The sequence below is a fragment of the Haliaeetus albicilla genome, chromosome 24 (assembly GCF_947461875.1).
Source record: "Haliaeetus albicilla chromosome 24, bHalAlb1.1, whole genome shotgun sequence".
NCBI classification, from domain to species: Eukaryota; Metazoa; Chordata; class Aves; order Accipitriformes; family Accipitridae; genus Haliaeetus; species Haliaeetus albicilla.
Genome location: NC_091506.1, coordinates 23,314,064 through 23,335,151, shown reverse-complemented (window position 1 = coordinate 23,335,151; position 21,088 = coordinate 23,314,064). Strand labels below are relative to the sequence as shown.

The 21,088-nt window shown below is 38.1% G+C and overlaps 1 protein-coding gene across 11 annotated transcripts in view; it reads left to right on the top strand.

Moving 5' to 3' along the window:
• Window positions 1–21,088, top strand: part of IQSEC1 (IQ motif and Sec7 domain ArfGEF 1) — a 357,476-nt gene that overhangs the window by 147,533 nt on the left and 188,855 nt on the right. For 2 of the 11 annotated variants that reach the window (XM_069769841.1, XM_069769836.1), the window contains exon 1: window positions 13,479–13,869. The exons of the other annotated variants lie outside the window; for them this stretch is intronic. In XM_069769841.1, the coding sequence (XP_069625942.1) occupies window positions 13,847–13,869 (23 nt within the window). In that variant the 5' untranslated portion in view covers window positions 13,479–13,846. Of the gene's footprint in view, window positions 1–13,478; window positions 13,870–21,088 lie in introns of those variants that run through there. 11 annotated transcript variants of the gene reach the window in all.

The window sequence follows — 21,088 nt, the reverse complement described above, 5'->3', positions numbered from 1 at the left end:
TAATCAAAACAAGTCGGTAGCTGCTATATGTGGAGGAAAGTTGAAATGGGATAAACATAGAGGATTTCTTTGTTAATCATTCTGAATTGTTGTATCAGAATTTCTGAAGTTGTTTCAAACCATTTCTGTATAGAAAATAATAATAAAAACAAAATGCTCTGTGACTTGACCCTATTTCTTCAAACTTTCAGAGATGTTGCCCTAGGTTGCACTGCTCTGTATATCAAATTTCAACTTGAAATGCAGAAGTCTGCTGAAGCTCTCCTATAAAAATGACCCGTTTCTGTGGATTTAACAACAGACGCTTGCTAGGAGCTGTCTTATTTGTTTGTGTTGGTCTGAAAGGTCTTTTAAATTACTGCTTTTAATTTTTATAACTGAAGAGAGCTATGCAGATGGAAGTATGAATAAAAAAGAGATGAAATAGATTATATCTTAAAAAAAAAAAAAACACAGTGTAGAGGTTTTTAGGATTCTTCTAGTGGAACTCAACTTCAACGACGTATATTCCCAAGGTCATTAGCATCCAATATAGCTGCTCTCAAACAGGCGTGCTTAGAGGGTGGCTGGCTTCCAAAAGCCTCTCGGAGGAGAAGCTGGCCAGCTACTCCTGCTTGGGCTGCCTGCGAGAGCAGCTGTTTCACCAGCCTGATGGCTCTGCTGCATTGAGGAACGCTGGCCAAGTCCACGATGTCTGCTGCCAGGAAAAAGAACTGGCAAATGGTACTCAAGGGGGACTTTTTCTGTCTACAAGTATGTATTCTGTAGTTCTTGTGATCAAATGAATTTTCTGTGTGCAAACTTGAATACAGTTATCTTTCATGCTCTAAACTCGACATGTACAGGTATTTTATTTGTTAAGACTTTTGCAGAAGAACCTTGAGAGGATGGATCCTTATTTTTTTCATTTATTCTTAATACACCAAAGAAAATACTGTATGTAATCTCTGCCTATAGACATATTAGAAACACCAGAGAACCAGTGCACACATCTGCATGCTCTTCTTGGAACTAAGCTTATTATGAACTGAAGAGTTGTAGTGGAGAAACAAATCACGTTTCAAGGTAGTGCTGGGAGTTATGGTTTACCTGGTTACTTTGTCCAAATGGTTTACCTAGTTACTTTCTCTGAATCATAATTTGCATTATAAAAATGAACAAAAGTTGGGGAAAACCAAGAAGGGTAACAAAAGGAATGCTATACCAAAGGGCTGTTACAGTGAGGAAAAAACAGAATATTGAAACAGTTACCACTGTTCACAGTTCTGTAGAATTTGACCTGACCTGCAGCCAAAAAGTTATTAGTGAATTTAAAAAAAAAAAAAGTATATTACTATGTACTAGTGAAATACTTGTGGAAAGAAACTTTTGAGACCTGATGGCCTTTTGATTTGTGGTCCTATATTAAGTATTAGCTTTAGTTGTCTCTCCACTCCCTTTAGAAGTACTAAATTAGTTCTCTGCCATGCAAAGTTTAGGCATATATTAAACAGAAAAGCAAATGCTGAGTGGGGAGGAAAAGGAGAAGCATTGCTTGTTGGATGTTGCTGGAATGTGGGATGCTGCCTCTTGGGCAAAAGGTGTTTTGATTGATGTTTCAAACCAGAGTACCGTGGGTTTATTATTCAAGCCTCTGAACAGAGCATACTGTGACGCATGTTATTTGGATTCTTGTGTTAATCTTGACTCATCTCAAATCATCTAGGCTTCAGGAGAATGTAAGGAATAGTATCATACTTTGAATATTGGTGCTTTTGAATATATAGGGCAATATATGTGCATTTTTTAAAGTTCCATTGTCTTAAAACTGTCACAAAGTTCCTATCCTAAATCTGCTGTAATTCTGCAGATAGAGCTATGAAGCTGTACACATCTGAAATATCTGACCCCCTTGCTGCTTCTGCAGATAACCGATGAGGAGAACGTTATGGATGTTTTTTCATGTGCAGTTGCTCTAGAATTTGTATTGCCTGTTGCACTGGCTCTATATGCATGCTGTATATTCATTGACAGGGCTTTTTCTCCCAAGAAATCTCTTTTGGATAATGCATTGTTCTCCTTCTATAAGTCATAACTTCAGTAGTAGGTTTGCCATGAACTGTTCTCTTCCTCCATTTCTTCAGCATTGATCGCTTCACTAAAACATTCTTCTTTAAAATTACTGAGTTGATGGACCCTAGATCATCAAGCTGTGTTCACTTTCACATTCTCAAAACTACTGAATGTTTTAAAAAATCCCTTTGTTGACCTTCCTCTAAGTTGAAAATACGTTTTAAAAACTAATGAATAAAATGCGTGACTTGGAGATGTCAAGCATAACGTGTCACTTCTGGCACAGGAACCCAGGTATCAGAGTTTGACACAGACTGCTTTATAGCATCAAAAGATCGACGTTCACCCTTGACCGCACGCCAGGGCAGGGCTCCTTTGCGGTTCCCATGTTTTTAGCCATGGGCTGTTATCTCCTTCTGTGGTCTGTCAGGAGTGGTGCCACGAGCTGCTGCAGCCCACCGACGTGTGAATGCAGACGACTGGCAGGCAGGTTGGCAGTCCTCCTTGCCCCTGAATAGACTGATGGGGTCTGAGACTCATGGATATACAGGCAGTTCAATACAGTCAGCTCATCCTGTTCTTGACACTGTGGGTGCTCCATACAGCCTTACCCTGCTTGGTCACGTTGGGATGAACTATGTAGCAGTAGTATAGTAGTATTAAAGTTGATTAAAAAGGGGAGGGTGAAACAAAAGAAAAACCCCAAACCTTATGGTACAGCTCTGTATGTTCTTGCTTTGCAAATTCCACCACTGTCATTTGCTAAATGCAGCTAGATTGCAGTAGTTTTGCAGCCAGGTGCTCCCTAGCATTTCCAGGGAGTGGGATTACCATGGCCATAAACAGCCATGACTCAGGAACTCAGCTGTGATTTCTTTATTATCTTCTCAGGTTCTCCTATAAGCTTGTAGTGAATGTAAATTATATGCTTGCTGTTGTAACTGTGATAACTTACTGCTTTAGTCAGTAATGCATCCATGAAATATCCAACTAGATTTCTGTTTATATTTACCCTGTGGAGAGAGGTGGCATTGGTGTCTTTATTAACGTATTGACCAACATCAGTTGTCTTCAGTCTTGTCTGTTTAATTAATATAATTGATCCACTGAACATCTAGCTAATAATTCTGGGGCAAATATTCTGACTAGTCTTGTTACTAAAATTGAGTCTTAGCCCTTTATTGTGAAATCTGCCATAGGTCTACTTGCCAAAATAATTAAATGACCATTAATTTGCAATTTTTCTTCCATCTAAATACTTATTAAGCTAGATTTTTATTAAAACAATTAAGGACAAAATATTTTAAATGCCTTCACAGTAAATGAGTGCTAAGAAATAATGATGAAAAGCTGGCTTATTTTTTTGTAGAAAAGATGAAACAAATAATGGTAATATCAGTGTGTTACATAAGATCCATTGAATAGCAGCTGCAGTCAACAGAGTTTAAAGCTAGGAATAAAATGCATGATTAATGTAAACAAAGGATGTAGGAAATACTTCTGAACTTTTTTTATTTATTTGTAGCTCCATTGAATGCTTTTCTGAGAAGATGCCCTGGATTAGTTAATTGTTGGGTAAATGACTTTGTGATTCTGGGTTAGGTCAGAAATATGTATTAAAGAATAAAAACATCTGCAGTATCTAGTGAATCATGATATCCTGAGCTATAGACAGGTACTTCTTTCTTTTATCTCTTTTCAAATGATGTATTACATTGCCCATTAGTTAGCTAGTGTTTGTAAAACATCTTCTGGTGACAGATAGGGCTTTACTTAGAGACCAGAAGATGTGCAGGCATTAATTACACTCGTTAGGATTCATTCTTCTGCTGATACTTATTTGCTATTGTATGTAGTATCACCTCACATACTAAAAGGTGCATGCAGCAGAAGTTTTCCTGGCTTTTGCATTTTCAGCTCTGTTGTCCAAAGGATGAAGGAATGCATCTGAGCAAATATTTCATACTTATATTATGTAATTCATAAGGGAAGAAATATATGTCAGATTAAAACTAGCAATTAAAACCGCATCCCAATCTTGAGGAAACATAATTACTTTCTAAATACCTATTATAGTGTGATTCATTAACAGTGTATTATTTTATTAAAGAGGACAGCAGCTGTGACCTGGTATCAGGAAGCCCAGAAGAGTGGCTCAGGCCAAAATACTGTACTTAGTCCTTGTCCACAACTGTTTCTAGGCTGTGTTCCAGGTATTCCTGCTGCTGCTTATATTTTGTGCATCTGAAATAGTTCAGTCTTGAATTTTTCCTATATATTTTGATCTGTTGTTCAGTCATGCCCAAGCCTGTAACTTTATAGACTTTCTTCTATATTTGTTCTCCTTTCATGGCATATTTGAGGTCTTTAAGTTTATCATACTTTAGGGTATTGTCCAGTTAAGTGTCTGGGGTAAATATTTCCACAGTTACAGAGGACCATTCCAAGCATTTTGCAGGCTCTAAAGTTTTCTTTGTAATAATGAAGAGAGGAGACAGTCAGAAATTTAATCTCAAGTAAAATCTTGAAGTTTGCAATTCTATAAAAATTGCTTGAGAATGCTTTGTTTCATTTTTAAAGTAATAATTTTAGCTGGGACGCACAGCTGTGAAAAGACTGGGAATGTCTAGTATGTCTTTTCAGTTGCTTCTTGTACTGAGAATTCTCACTGGGGGTAATAATTCTAATTATGGGCAATCAAGTACAGTTTAAGTCTGATATTTGGAAGAGAATCTGTTCTTGCTGAAAAATCAGACAAGCACTCAGCTGATGTAGTATTTCTTGCCATGTGTTTCCAGAATATATATAACAAAAAAAGATGAATGGGGGAAGCAGAAGAGAACTCGTGACATGTGGCTGAAGTTGTGGGGTTATACGACCGGGTTTTCAAAAAATTTCACCAAGCCATTCTATTTCTTCACAGTTCAAAATGTATTTTCAGCACTGAAAATAATAGCCATCTATCATGTTATCTAAGTTCTGTGCTGGTCATGTGGTCCTGCTGGTCATGTGGTCCAAAGGCTGTGGAGTAGTTTCAAGCTGTTCAAGTAATTTTGCATATAAAATTGAGTAAACCTAACATTAATCTCGCATTCTATGTTCTGGGAGTAATCAAGTCTGTAGGATGGTACAAAATGCTGCTTAATGGAATTTTTGTGGTTTAATTTTGAAGAATAATTTTTCTTCACTAATTTGTCACATAAATACTTACTATGGGGTAGTCTTTAGCTATTAAAAATTATTACTCTAAAGCTCTGATTTTTCTGCCAGAGACAATGGAGTTTCTGATAATTAAATGTCTAATTACCTTAAAAGATGCGTCAAACTTAAGATACAAAACCCAACCAAACAAAAAAACCACACCACAAAACCAGCAGTGCTACTTAGTGGCTTGAATGTGTTTCACGTAGAGGGCTGTGCTGAAATGATAAGTACTGGTTGTGAATTTCTATTTCATGGTACACATGGATATCTGAAAACAGTTCTCTTTCAGCTTTTGGAAGCAGATAACTGATAATTATTTAAAACAGCAATGTTACTTGAATAAACTGACTTCAGGATATCTTACATGAAGACTGAGGAAATTTGTACCTTGTGTTCAGAGTACATACATCTCTTATTTGGATATAAAAGCAATAGCTGATAACAGATTTGAGCACAGCATATCTATATATGAAATTTCTTCATCAAAAATTTTTGCCAATGCAGTTGGTTTACATGAAAACTTGGAAACCAATTTTCAAATTAATTGGATCTGATGTCAACAGCACCGTAGTAACATTTCTATAGATTTTACTTCCAGAATGAAATGTTTTAATGAAAAATACATAGTCATACAGTTATTTTAGTGGGGCAGGTAGTCATTGAGGATTTTTTAGGCTTTTGTAGTTTTTAATACATCTTTTGCTTTGTAGTTCAAGCATTGTTGTGCTTATTACAAGTGGATAGAAGCAGCAGAGATGCTGTTAACTGCAGGTCTTCTGAAATGTTTCTGGCGAATTAGTATTTTGCCAATCCTATGCCTCCTCATGCTCTTTAGCAGATACCATTCTATGTCACGAACAACCTTGAGCTGGAACTACGTGTACTAGACCGTAGCTTATGGAGGGAATGAAGTTAAGCTTTCTTACCTTGTTAAGGATTGTGCCTTGCCCTAGATATTTCAGGGAAAATAGTTACCATAACAAGCCATGTGCGCATCCTGATTGACAGAGCAGCCCTACTCCCAGGGTCTGCTGAGCCTATTGTAAAGTAAGTGGTCTAAGTGGGAACTTAAGCAGACACAAAAGTGTATCGTCCTCTCTGCCTGCTAGTGTGCCCTAGCTAGTGCGCGCTGGTGACAAAGCAGATGTGATCCTGAGATCTGCGTGGGGGCACGTACCCTCCCAACCTGAACACTGTGTTGCTGCTGACCTAGCTGCTATCCTTGGCATGGTCAAGCATCGTAAGAAAAAAAAAAAACCACTACAAAACATATCTGCTGCATTTTGCGCAAAGAAAAGTTTTATTCTGCCAGCATTGTATCTGAGGGGAGGATATTACTGATTCACCTGGCTTTTTCAATGGTACACTAGTTCTCTTGCAGTTAGTTGTTTGCTACAGTGAAGAAATGGAATCCTGTAATTGAAATGAAAATGTATCAAATGTACGTATGTGCACAGGAAAAATCAGGTATTGAGCATATTCACATACCTCTGCTTTTCTTTACAAGCAAACAAGCAAAATGCTTGGAAAGGTAAGCAGGAAAAAAAAAATGGCAGTGAATGTTGTTTGTAATCCTTTCTGGCCATACTAAGTGCCTGGAGAACTTGATGTTTTAATACTTAAAATAAGCCAATTTGTTAACTGAGAGTTTGGGTTACTTTAATGAGAAGATGATCCTTTTCCCAGAGTCACATGCAGTGCAAGGGAGTTTGAATAGGGACATCATCATCAAGGAACAGGGCAAAACTGGCGCAAACCAGAGATTTCAAAAAGAGGCCAAAGAATAAGGGTATTGAGAGCTCCTTACCATGTTGATATGTCTGTAGTCAAATAAAGCAGTCTCAATAAAGGGTTTTGTTAAGGTGATCAATTTAATACAAAGCATTTTAAGTGGAAGTACGTGTGAGGACTCGCTGAAGGCTTGCGATATTATTTTAATTTGGATGGGATTTTTTTTTTTTTTGGTAGGCTTCATTTTAAAAGAAGTCATTTTGCATAGTGGAAGTAGGTATAAACAGTTATTTAGAGCCTTGTTTTAGCAGAGTTCTTAAGTGTAACTTAAAAGGAAGCAGTTTCTTGACTTACGGCTTAAGTTGCTTAGTAGAAAACAAAGGATGCTTTTAATAGTAATATCAGTGTACAAATAGAAAAAGAATTTATTGTGACTGATAATATACAGATTTTTCCACAGCTCTATTCTGCTGCCAGTAACGGTTAATACTTGCAGTTTTTTCGTGATGAAAGCCAGTAAATTAATTCAGCAGCTACTGAACTGATGTTTAGCTGAGGCTTAATTTTGGTGAAGAGCAATGACTTTCCAGAAAAGCCAATGACAGAAGAGAACCTGCTGGGATTTAGTGCATGTTAATTTCTGAGAGAGGGACATGGGGCTTGGGGCAAAAGGAAGTAGTTTCAGTGAAATGATAGAAACAAGTTTAACTTCCATAAGAAGTGGACAAGCTTGGAGAAATTAAGTAAACTCGTTATTGAAATGAACAATATGTAGTATGGAAGAGGCACACACTGGTGCACGGGGAAGAGGGAGCTGCTTGGTTTTGCTCTTTAACGTGGAAGTCATTTTGGCTGTTTGGCATAAAGTACCTTTTACTTGCCCCTGAAGCAGAGCAGCAAACACTAGCAGGGAACAGTATTAAATAACTGCTTCTGACTATATTAAGGGTAAATGGAGAGTATATAAGATATATAATTGATAAATGCACCAGCATCTGTATATAAAGCTCAGAACACACAGGGATAAAATTAGTATTGCAAAAGAAATTAAACACAAGCAAATATATATCAACTAATCAATAACAACCAGCTGAAAATTAGAAGCAGCTTCCTGTGAAAGCTTTGGGGCACCTTACTAAAACAAATAGTAGGAAAAAGAACCCAGAGGCTTCAGAATAGAGCCACATACATATGTGAAAAATATTTCAAAGTGCAATTGAAAGTGGAAATACTGTACTCTGACCTGAGAAATTTTGGGCAGTCCTTTTACAAATGTTTATTTTTGCTTTGGGCTTGTGTATTTTAACACTGCCATAATAGTCAGCTACTGTTTGACGGAGGTGCAGCACGTGCTTGCGGGAAAACAATACGCAGTGTTTTATCCTTTCCTTAATATCCCAAGGGCTGCAGCATCCATATCAGAGCTAGGGTGTTTTCCACTGTTACTTTGAGAACACATTTTGTACAATAAAAGCGCAAGCACAGAGGGAAATAAGCAATATATAACGACGTTCCTGCGGTGGGTCGGCCTTGGCCAGCTGCCTGAGGTGCCGCCAGCCTCCCTGAGGGCCTGAGGCGGCCGGAACCGGCTGGAACCGGCCGGAACCGGCCATGTCCGGCACAGGGCAGCCCTGGGCTCCCCTCACAGAGGAGAACCCTGCCGCCTGGGGAAGCAGGACGCTGGAAAGGGCTGCGGTGTCTGACCCGGGCCAGCAGCCGAACACCCACCTGCCTTTCGCTCGCTGTCCTCCTCGTCCCCCGTCACTGATCGACGGTATGGAGCCTTTGACCTCCCTGCCCGGTGTTTGGGTTTGGCCGCTGGGGCGATTACCGTGGTTGGGGGCTGGGTGCCTCCCTCATCCATGGCATCCTCGGATGTGGTTTGGGTCCCTCTCTCGACCGTGCTCCTCTGGTGCTGAAGGGAGACTCCATAGGCACAGGCCAAGCCCTGGATTTTCAGACGTGGTGCAGTCTCAGGTGGTGGCGTGAGTATGTGGGAGTTTTTAGCCAGTAATGGATAGTTTTCCTATAAACATAACCTATATGATCTCTCGGATAACTAGTTGCTTATATAAACACCACGGTTGTCAGCGTTGCTCCCCCAACCCCCGTACGCAGGGGTAACTGTCGTCAAGCCACGTTTTCTCCTTAAGGTCATAGTAACAAGTACTAACTTAAAGTATGTGGCACGTGACAGGACCAGGTAGGTTAAACTTTCATTTCAATATGAATGAAGCAGACCTAGGACAGGAAGAGATGAACAGTTCATATCTCGCAGTCAGTGGTCGGGGGGTATGCTGTTGATCATTCCCAAGGCCATACTGGACTGTAACACTTGCTCCAGTGGTTAACAGTGTGAGAGTAAAGTGGTCAGTTATGTACCAGTGCTGACACTTGGCGCATCATACGGAGTGGTGTGATGCGGCGTGCAGATAAGCTGCACCTGCTGAGCCTTCCTGCTTCTGGGGAGTTTCCTTGCAGCCCCCTGTTTTAGCAATTCCAAGGATGTTGATGCTTTAACAGATTAAGGGCACTGAATTCTGTCCAGATCAGACCACGTGTAGTCTGTGAGTGTTACTCTGAGGCCATAGAAATATATCTTGACAGTGATGTTTAGAGAATGTCCTGGATGTCCAAAATTACTAATTTGTCTTAAAATGATAAACTCATTTTTCGGGCAGTGATAATGAGGCAGGTAGAAAAATGTCTCCAACTGTTGAATCCTTTGAGAGAAAATCTTTGGAAAAAAATTAGGGGGCCTTTGAAACAAAGGGTCAGAGTCTGGTATTAAATACCACTGTAAAGCAAACAAAGCCAATCATGATAATAGCACGTGACACAGCTGCACCTAATCATACTAGTGATATCAAAATGAGGTTTTAAAGGCTTTGTTTCAATAGTTCCTCTTTTCATATTTGGAGTACACTTGTTTAGTTATGTATTTGATAGATAGGTTGAGACCTTGTGGGGGCAGGGTGAAGGATGTGTGTTTGCTTTATCCCATGTAACTTCACTTGAAGCTTCAACCACAAGCCTGGTTTGCTCTGGTTTTCTAGAATGAATAAATAGCGAAGCATCTTAGTCATGCAGAGACCAACATATTACTAATAAACATGAGAATACAATAAATGGTAACAGATGGCTTTGCCTAGTAATATATCCCAAAACACTCAAGATAAATTCAGGCCTTCATTTAAAACAAACCAACCGGCAAGCAGTAGAGGGTGATTTTGGTTTGTAAATGTTGTCTGGTGTATGAATTGCAACTCACGTGGTACGTAAGTTGTGGTGATCCTGCAGAAGCTATCCTATATAATATTGTTTGATATTGCTCAGGTGATCTGTTTATTCCTTGCAGTAATGGAAGGAAGAGAAATCTCAGTAGAGAAGAATAGTTTTTGGAAACAGGTAGTTCACTGGCTGTGCAGGTTATTGATGTTGGCAGGCTATTAATTTTGGTAGGACTTAGTAGAACTGAACACTTATTGTGACAAGCTGCCCCTGCTGAAGCCCATGGGAGTTCTTCCCAGTCATTTCAGTGGGATCAGAGTCTTTGTATGTAATACTTCTAGATTGCAAACTCATTAGGATAATGATTTGGGCATCTTATGTCTAGGTCTTTTCACACAGTGGCATCGAGTAACATACTGTACAAGTATTTTGCTGAGTAGACTTTGTAATGCTAGGGGAAACTGCAACCCTGGTGTTCCAATTCTGTCCTACTTCTATATTTTCCTTATAAAGGAAGGCCTTTCTTCTAAGTTAAAAGCTAAGGCTAAATAGCTTGTCCAGTTACTATAGTATTCAATCAATTGTAAAACATTTTAATTCATTCTGCTAAGATAGAAACATTGGCAGACTTTATCCTATGCTTACTCATCAGGCCAACTTCCTATTGTTTTAGAGGAGAACTGAGGAAGACAGTGAACTAAAGATATGTTGGCTCAAACAGCAGCTTAAGCACATGCTTAACATAAGCTATGCAGCTTAGTCTGTTATCTTGAATAAAACAGTAAGAGCTCAGAGAAGTTTAGAGCCAGATAGTGGGTTTTTTTAGTTATCGTTATATCTGGACACATCAAAACAAAAACTAGAACCAAACTGAAAACTTGTACCAAACACACAAAAAAATGTTATGCACTATAAAAGCTTCATGACTAATTATCCTGTCTAAAATTAAAGTTTCGATGGCATCCAGTACAGAATGGGGAGGAATAGCTTTTAAATTACTAACGCATCATTTATATATGAAGAAACTCCTGCAGGCTGGGTTACTGCTTTTGGATACACTTGATACTAGAACTCTTGTAGGAAGCCTGAGTGAACGAGCAGTGGGCATCAGCTCTGAGCCTGTGTGGTGACAGAATTCAACATGCATGCAGCAGGTGAGCGCCTTCCTGTAGCCTTAGCATTGCTGGAGTCCAGATAATGAATCTTTCTTGTGCAATTTGCTTTTGCTTATTGATTTGACTTTTCAGTCTTGTTTTTCATATGCCTCAAAACTGGGCATTTGAAAAAATAGCTGTTTCACTGGACTAGTAGATTCAGTTACCCAACCAAAGTGTTTCCTCCTTGATCTGGATTGATTGTCATCCAGAGAGCACCTCTCTGAATACCCGTATAACTTATTCTTCATTTTTCATTCAACCCTTGCACTGCACTGCGAGACATCTGCAGAAACTGGATTTAAAAACAGAAGAGTCGGACCTAGCTGAAAAAACTGCTTGTATATTCTCTTCCTCATACACCAGTGCTGATTGAGCTGCTTGACTTTACAATAGGTTGGAAAGCCATTTTATGGGACTCTTTATGGAACGGTTTTCTTTTCTTAGCAGGCATTTATTCATGTGATGTATTGATGGCTATTAGAGGGTTTTGGCTGCGATGTACAATTTCACAATACACAAGCACCTTTTGAAATTGTACTATTTCTTCAGTGCTCTGTATTTGGTGTCTGCTAAAAGTGAAGCAGTATTTGAATCATTATAAAACTTCTCTGGAGCAAGGGAAGATACTTCTAGGCTGTCTTCAGTGTAATAGAAAAACCACTTGTCTTTAATCTGTATTTCTCTGAGTTATCTTAATTTGTGGGAAAGATATTTAACTTCCATAGTTAGCAGACACCAAGTAATCCTGTTAATGCCTTGCAGTGTTGTATATGTGTGTTTCAAGGAACAGATGCTTCAAATCAGGCCTTCACTGTGGAATGGGGACTGACCAAAAGGGAGCATCTTTAGGGTATTTTGACACAAAAGATATTTGTTTGCAAATCAGTTTGGACCAAAGATCATCAGAATATCTCCTGCCTTACCATTTTTTTTGTTTGTTTTGCGAAGTTACATTATTTAGCAGCATCTTTGACAGTTCATGCTTCTCTTTAGCCTGGGGAACTTCATAGGTAATGCTGTGATAAGTAGCATTTGGCTGACCACCTGCTCGCTCTCGTTCTGGAAATATTACAACTGGCCATGAAACAGCTATGAACTGATCACTTGACCATGGCAAATGAGCTGCCCTCATCAGTGTGTTCTGGTATATATTTAACTTAATAATGTGAGCAGATGGTCATTATATTGATTCATGAAGCAAGGGAGGAAGCTTGACTGTCTTGATAAGGTAAGGCCTGATGGCTGAGCATTGGAGTGGGGCAAGAAGCAGGGAAGGAGAGGAAAAAAGGAAATTTTTGTGGTGGCGTTTTTATGTTTGGTTTTGTTGTTTGTTTGGTTGTTGGTTTGGTTTGGTTTTTTACAAAGGACCATTGTGGACAGGAATAAAATAAAAGCAAGTTTAGGTGACTCATCACGCTTGTACATATGGTCATTTCCCTGGAGATAGAGACTGTTAGTGCACAAGCATGATGCTGCTGAAGTATTCGCACTACTGACGGTGCTAAAAAGGGGGGAGGGCAGTAGTTTGTAGAGTTGTGAAACTTCTCGAGTTTTTTGAAGGGAAAAGGTAATGTTTAAGTAATTTTTTTCTTCAGTAATTTTTTTGCAAAGAACAACTTTGTCTCACCATGTAATAGGGTATAACTGGAGATTTAAGCAAGAGGCTAATTCTATGAAATACTCAGCAACTATCCTTGCTAGCTAAACCAGGAAGTTCAGAAATTCCCGACTTGGATCAGCTCAAAGGAACAGCTTGATTTGGTTATTCATCTTGTAATTTTCACAAGAGAAGTACTATATACAGAAGAATATTCTCTTGAGCAAGAGCTTAGTCTCGTACTTTGGTTCCTGTTTCTCCTAGCTGCTGATTAGCTTTGCTGTCTTATCAGTTTATGTCATAGTATGTGACTATAAATTGACTTTGCAGTGAAGAGGGAATACGGTTCGTCTTCACAGATGCTGCTGTTACCATGGAGATAAAAGGACCAATGGCCTTTTCTTGGTTTGGACTGTACTACAGTGTTCGTACAGAGATGGTGCATTCGGAAATGCAACATTTGGTGCTTTTATATTTCAGTCTAAATATCAAATGAGAAAGCATACTGTTTTTTCTTGGTGATGAAGTTTAATAATAAATACAGATTTAGGGACTTTTTCGGGAAGCGGAAAGCAAGCCCACCAGGAATGTGAAAACAGTGTGGCTGGTTTATGCTTGCTAAACCTCCTCTCTGGGAAAAACCTTTTGGCTTTGCAAAATATAACCCTGTAGAGCCTTTGGGTTTATCTGATGCAGTGTTTGATGCTGGTTACATCACCAGCTTAGTTATCTGTGATGTTCCACCGTGGCTGATCTTGAATGAGCATGCAAAAGCTGTGAATGTGATTTTATTTTTTTTTCCTTAAGAAAAAGCTTTTCTACCTCAGATTGCGTGACAGAAAATATAAATACTAAATCCACAACACATTCAAGGATGGCTTGCAGAAGGTGTTATTTGTGAGTACCTTTTCCTTGTTCATCTGTCATCACGTCTCTGATATCTGTGTTGAGGATTCCAGAAATGGGAGTAGTGATCAGTTTATTGTTTGGTACGTTTCTTTCCATGAACCATTTTTAGGGTGTTACCTTTGTGGCAGATGAATGATCTGGATATTAGAAAGCCATAGACGATGACTGTGTTTATGCACACGGGTATTTAAAAATTTAGCCTAATAAAGTGAATATGTCTATGTTTAGCAGTGAAAAAAATAACAAAAAACCTACTTCGCATATAAGAAGCAATGCAGGATGCTAGGAATTCTGTCTGTGATGAGTCAAGAATCTCTCTTCCATTTTGTTCGAATGCTTTGTCATATTAAAGTGTAATCTGTCTTTTAAATACGTAAATACTAATACAAGGATATGGAATGCAGTCTTAAGCAATGTAATACCAATAAGGCAAAATATCACTGTGTTGTTGTTGTCATTGTAATATATGCTTGATCAAAACCTAAAGATGTATTAATAGCTTATTATTTACTTGAACAGTTTCTCAAATGTTATAGTCAGCATAGCAGGAGTTTAATATTTCATTCATTTAATGGAGTGCAGCAGCTCTTCGCAAGAGCTGTCACATTTGGTAGAAGAGCTAAGTGCTTATCCACTTGTAGCCAGAAGAAGGACAATGCTAAAGTTTCCATACTGTTTGTGGTGTCAGTGTCAGGGTATGTATGGAAACCAGACTAGGTGGTTTTATTCAGATGAATTATAGTGGTTCCACATGATCCTTACTATGAGCTTTCTCTTAAACCGTACTGCAATGTTGTTCGGCTTCAGGGAAAAATCAGAACAAAACAGACACGAGTGTGCAGTTAAGTTGTCCTCTACCACCCACCCTCGCTGCCATGAGTGCTTCACTTCTAATCCAGTGTTTTGAAATGGCTGTACCTGCTATTTGCAATTCTGGACTCTGGTTAAAGATCCTCTCCCTTCAGGGTTAGCTTTAGGTTTGCCAGAAGATCATACATTAAGCAGATGCAATTGTCATCTGTAGCCTTTTTCAGTTATTTTAGTAGTGCCTGTGAGGGTCCTAATTTGAGTAAATCTGCTCCCTATTCAGTAGCACTGTCTGCACACAGGCATAGTAAGTTCAACCATTCAAGAATAAACTACTCAAAATGAATATTGAAAAAGTCTTGAAATCTGTTCTGAAGTTTTCTTTAGCCTTTTGTTTTAGAATGATGGTATGAATGGATAAGTTGAAATGTTTTATAATCAAAATAAACTTGGAAGTATACATAGGAAGTTGAAATAAGAAAAGCGAACTTGGAAAACAGGTTGTAGCCTTCCAGGTATACATGGATCAGCTTTAAATATAATGCCATATGTTCATACAAGGGAGAAGTAGTAATGTTTGCGTTAGACTCCATTTTAATTTGAGTTCTGGGATTTGGGGATTTTGTAACTCTCAGCAGGGGACAGAATTTCTTACAGTGCTTATCGTGTGGTGTTAAAGAACATTTAATCTCAGTAGGTTACTTTCTTTAACAGTGATGTTGCAGTCTTATTTATAGGACCATCTTATGCAGTATTTTCCTATATTAATGCTTACATGTTGGATATCTTTTACCTACCTCAGCACATTGCTGTAGGAAACAAGATATGAACTGTGACTTCTTCTATAATTCTGAATTTTAACTCATATTTAAGAAAGTTGATGCTGATAGTTGAAAAGAAGGAAAATGTAAGCCTGGGGGCTTTTTTAGAACTAACTGTCTAGAACATATATATACAAAATCTTCACATTCTTAAGAACTGATCTCTTCTGAATACTGAAAACTATGTTGAACAGTTAAATACACCAGCTCTTTAATGCATGAGTAAGTTTTGAGATGAAAACTTAAATACTGTACATCTGTCAGTGTTCTAATAATATATATGCTAAGGACTTTTGCTTTTTAAAAAAATATATCTTTTTTTACATCTTAAAAAGAAAATGTAAAAAGCCAGATTATTGCTGTTTTAAAAAAACCTAAACAACAGTGCAAACTACTGGGATTAGCAAAAGCGTTTTTTCAGATGCTGCACTGAGCAGAACATATGTCATTGTACCATTGTTTTAAGTAATAGTATTTGCTTTGCTGTAAATCTCTTATGCTATATCTGTGTAATTTCATTCTTTGAACATCACTAGTTTTCCTCTTTCATGAGCTTCAAATCCAATATGTATAGATGTCACTATTTAGATTTGGTTTTACTATGATTATTGCTTTGTGAAATTATAAACATGGCTGTATTTTGTAATGTGAGTTGTAATTTCTTGAGAAATTCTGGGACCTAATTTAATGATGTGGGAAATACAGAAAAGATGCAGTGAATCTATCAATTTTCTGATTTAATCTAAAAGACTTTTTCCTTCTATCATACGCAGCTTCATGTCTCTGCTCGTCTTTATTTCTGGTTTTGGACTGTGTGTGGGGGGGTTTCTACAGATTTTGAAAGTGACTAGTAAGTACAAATGATAGAAGTGCATTTCATGTGTACTGTAAATTATTGTATAGCACCCTTCAGAACAGATGGTTTTATAGTAAGACTTAATCAAAAGGGAAATAAATGCTCGTAATTATAAGTGTCTACATATTAACAGCCTTAATTAAATTCACCCTAGTTACAGCTAACCCAGTATTGGAGGCTGCCTACAAACTGTGCCTTGGCTAGGATGCAAAAGAATCACCTCTTGCCTATTTATGTAGGCTAGTACTTCATTTTTATGAAACCGAAAAAGTTTGTAATAATTATTTTTAAAATAGTTACCTATAATGTTAATAAGCATTGTGTTCTAGGGTGGGACAAAAATAACTGATGTTTCTTGTTTAATATGCTCTGATAGTACTGGTTTTATTCTCCCAAGAGATTATAATTAAGGCCCTTTTGATGGAGGAGAGGTCAGTGAAAGCATACCTAATCATTCTTTTGAAAAATCCAGCTGTGGATGCTGGAGTTGGAAATACATACAGGGTAGTATTATTTAAAACAAGAACCTATCAGTTTGCATTTATACTGCAACACGTACAAATGCTGATGTTTAATCATTTTGATGACAACCAAATTTTATGTATTCTTGAGCAAAATTCAGTGGTCTGTGCTCTAGCCTACATGTGCCCATCTCTTAGAACTGTGGATTTTATTCAGCATCCTTGATAGCTAGTGAAACTACCTCTGTTTTCTATTACAAAAAAGTCCTATGCTACAATGTTTTAAACTAGGTTATATGACTACTGCATGGGATGGGGGACAGAGATGGAAGGAGAGAGATGCCATCATAACAGGTCTAGAACATATGGTTATGCTACTTTATGATATCTGGACTGTTTTCTTGACTCTCAGAGTACAGTGCAGGCAATTATATTGATGTTTACTTGCCATGAGTTGTCTTGTTACCTTCCTGTGATTTGGTGTCCAACAAGCTGTGTACAGAAAGCCATCTTGTTTGAAAGGAAATGATAGGAATAAAGGTATTGTAGTCTTCTATAGTGTGTGACGATCTCTGCCAAGTACATGTGAACTGTAAGGTTTTTACATATGCAGCCATAAAAGCAATAACAGCATTTAATTTTGTATAGTTGCCATTCAAAAAAGTGTGTAGGAAAAGACTGTAAATAATAAGAACAGTGTGAAAAAAGATAACATTTGCTATATGCCACCACAACCTCTCCTTGACATACTTGGCTACAGACTGCTGGACATAAAGTGGGCTGAAACAAATAAAAAAAATTAAAATAAAAAATAAAAAAAAGAAAAGCTTTTTCAGTGCTACTTCAAAAGCCAAAATCACACTGTCCTGTGTATTTTCAGTGAAGATCTGAGTAGTGAAAGGAATATCTTTGATGTCAGAACGGTAGGAATTTGTCCTTGCCAATGTGAATGGATCATCTGCTACATCACCTCTTAGCGGACATGTCCACGGACAGCTACAATCAAACTTGGGCTATGAGGAGATTATGTGAGTTGCCATATAAAGCTATCTGCTGTTTTCTCTGCTGGGGTGAGTTTCCAAAAAGCAAGTTGTTTTGTGGGGTCAGTCAGTGTTGATTCCAAAAGCCTTTCTAGCATGTTAATAAACATGTTAATAAGCAAACTTTCAGCTGGAGTCAGTATGAGGCTGTATTATTATGACTTTTATTGTTTGTCATCTATTTGGAGATCAGTTTGATTATATTTCAAGTTTTGTTTCTCATTAAAGAAATAATTAGATTTATTAAATGAGAACAGGACAGACTTTACTAGTTTTTAACTATAGTCTTTTCTAATCTCAGCTGTAGCCATAAGTCTGGATTGACAGGAGAAAGAGAATTTTCAACTTGTAAAATAATGTTGTTATTCATCAGGACAGAACACTGAGAAATGGAAGTATTCCTTTTATTATCTTGTAGGCATGAATCCAGTCAAACAAATTATTCTTAGCTACCTCAGATGACATTAAAGTGAATGGACTTATATAGGGGATGAACTTGTCTACCACTTCTGCTATTTACAAGCTAACTTTAAAAAGGATATGTATTAACTAGCACCAGGTATACAGAGTGCCTGAGGCAGTATAGGAGGCTGCACTGGTATAAATTTTTTCCTGGTGCTTGCACATACTCATTGGAACACAGCACCTCATGGAAAAACATACCAGAAGAAAAGGAAGAATACTGGCAGATGGAGGTGAACAGATTGTTATTTCATCCCAAGAAGAGGAATAGTGTATGAAGTAATGTGGCTGTAGAAAAATGCAGCGGTTAAGATGAATAAACGTACCTCGTAGACTCCTGTCATCAGCCACATCATTAACTTTATAAAAAGACATTTCTTCCAGCAGTGGTCCTGTACCGATACACTTTTACTAAGTATCTGTGAGACAGCAGTCTCGCAGTCTGTTCTGTTTGAAAGCTGATAATCTTGTTAGGAAGAAGTTCTAAGACAGTGATGATTTAATAATGCTGTCAACCTACTCACAGGTTTACACATGCTTAAAATTAAACAGTAGCAAAATAAAAAAGGGTTGGATATCTTATCCTGTACTAAGTTCAGGGTTAGGAGGACAAGCTTTCTCCTGGCTCTCAACATATCGCTGGATGGAGGTGGTGCGTGCTAGAGCCGGTAGCGCAGCAGCACTGCCCTGTTGCCAGGAGCAGGAGGATGGTTACCAGCCTACTAAGAGGACATTTTGAAAACAGTAAGAGGATAGCCTGTTAGAGCAAAAGTAATTCCAAGTTAATAGCCTGGTATTCTGTTCTCCCAGGTTGTTTTAAAACCAATATTGAGAAAATAATCTACTGAGTTTGGGAGTCTTGTGGATGATTGTAAGAGAAAATGGGGGGCGGCGGCAAACAGTTGTAGCTTTATGTGATGATCAGTAATCTGTTTCTTTTCATTTGTACATCTAAACAAGGCTCTAGTACTGCAAGACTAAAAAGAATGGTCACTTCTGTTGGCTGATAGATATGAAAGCGTTGTTAAAATGAGTGGTTTCTAATGGCAAACATAATGGAATTTATACAGAAGTGAGAGGAACGGTTAAAGCTACTTTGGGTCTGTATACTTATTTCATAGCTGGATTTTTCTTATTATATTGGTATCCTGAGGGAGATGTGATTTCAAGGTTTTCTTTTAGATTTGGTTGTTTTTACTATTTGACTAGTCTGTTCTCAAAAGAGCTTTCTTTAAAAATTGAGAAGTGGTTACCTGTCTGTCAGTACTTGGGGAGAGCTGGAAGAAACTTGGCCCAGCAGCGGGAAATTGCAAAGCTTCCACGTCCACTGGGATGTTGCAGTAATGCTTCAGAAACTGAAATTACCAGAAGAGGCATTCATCAATTTAGTCATTTGTCTTGTGTCAGTGCTGATGTAGCTATGCTCTATTTATAATCTTAAATCATCTGTTTAAGACCATAGATCAGAGATGTAGAAACTAAGGGCCAAGTATCTATGATACTGTGAACAGGGGAAGTGATTACTTCTCCTCTGAATTATTTAAATACACTTCTTCTGATGTCTTTAGGTTTTACAACTTAGAAAATAAATTCTATTTTGAATGCAAACTTGTGTTGAAGGCTGATCGAAAAATCTAGCTATATAGTTTAAAAAAAAAGGGGGGGGGGGGGAATATGTGAATCTTGAACTTTTTCTGATATGTTCCAGAGGAGTAAATGAATGGAAGTACAGTTTTAGCAGGTGATTGAAGGCACAAAATGCCACATATGGATCTTAGACTCCACCAGCAGAAGGTGGATTTGCTTTGGGTAAAATTAGTATGCTATGACAGAGGCTGTAAAGCCTGGGCCTCATCATTTGTCAGGCTGATTGAGCATCAGTTAGTGGGATCTAGAGGGACCAAAACACTGAGTCAAGATATCCCTGAATTTTAAAATTTGGAGTCCAAACCTTATGTTGGCTTCTGTAACTAGTTGGACAAAAAGTCTGTGTTTGAACGTGCTAAGAAATGGCTGAAGCCTAATCTTATGTATTGAACATACATCTTTGACATCTGAGATTTTCTTGTTGCAACACAGCAATGATGTGTGGTAACTTAATTACAAGCCTGCAGTTAAATGCTGTCATCTGTTTTGTCTACTCCATTCCTGCACCTATGACACACAGAGTGCCAGTGTACTTACTACTTGACAAACCTTTGGCACTTCTTATTTGCTATCAAGGTGACTGGACTTTTGCATTTCTACTGCACCTTCGAAAAGAAACTCAAAGCAGTTGAGCTCCTAACCAGTCTTGTGCGATAGGTGAGTATTAACCTTAACTGCAGATGAGCAAACTGAGATTATAGGGAGAACTTTTTTCTTTATTGTTTAGATTTTTTTCTGGAACCTAGGAAAAGTTGGAGTAGGACAGATTTATGGAGCCTTGTGGGCAGATTCTGTTTGGAATAGCCAGGAGCAAGCTCTGTTCAAAATGCTTTGTTGAGCAGAACTGAATCCAGACAGATTTTTTTCATACTTTTACTGGTTTATTCTCTGAAGAAGGAGGTACTATTGGTAAGAACAGGTAGTTTTGTATGGAAAAAAGGAGTGGTGGGAAGGGAATCTGGGACACTTTCATACTAATTTCCTCCTTTTGCTTCTACTGAAAAAAATAAGGTTTTCACAAAGCAGGAAGCAGTGATTTCGTCAGTGTGATCAGTTTCCCTACCCAATGTGAGACTATCGTGCAGAACACACTTACAACGTACTACCCTGGTT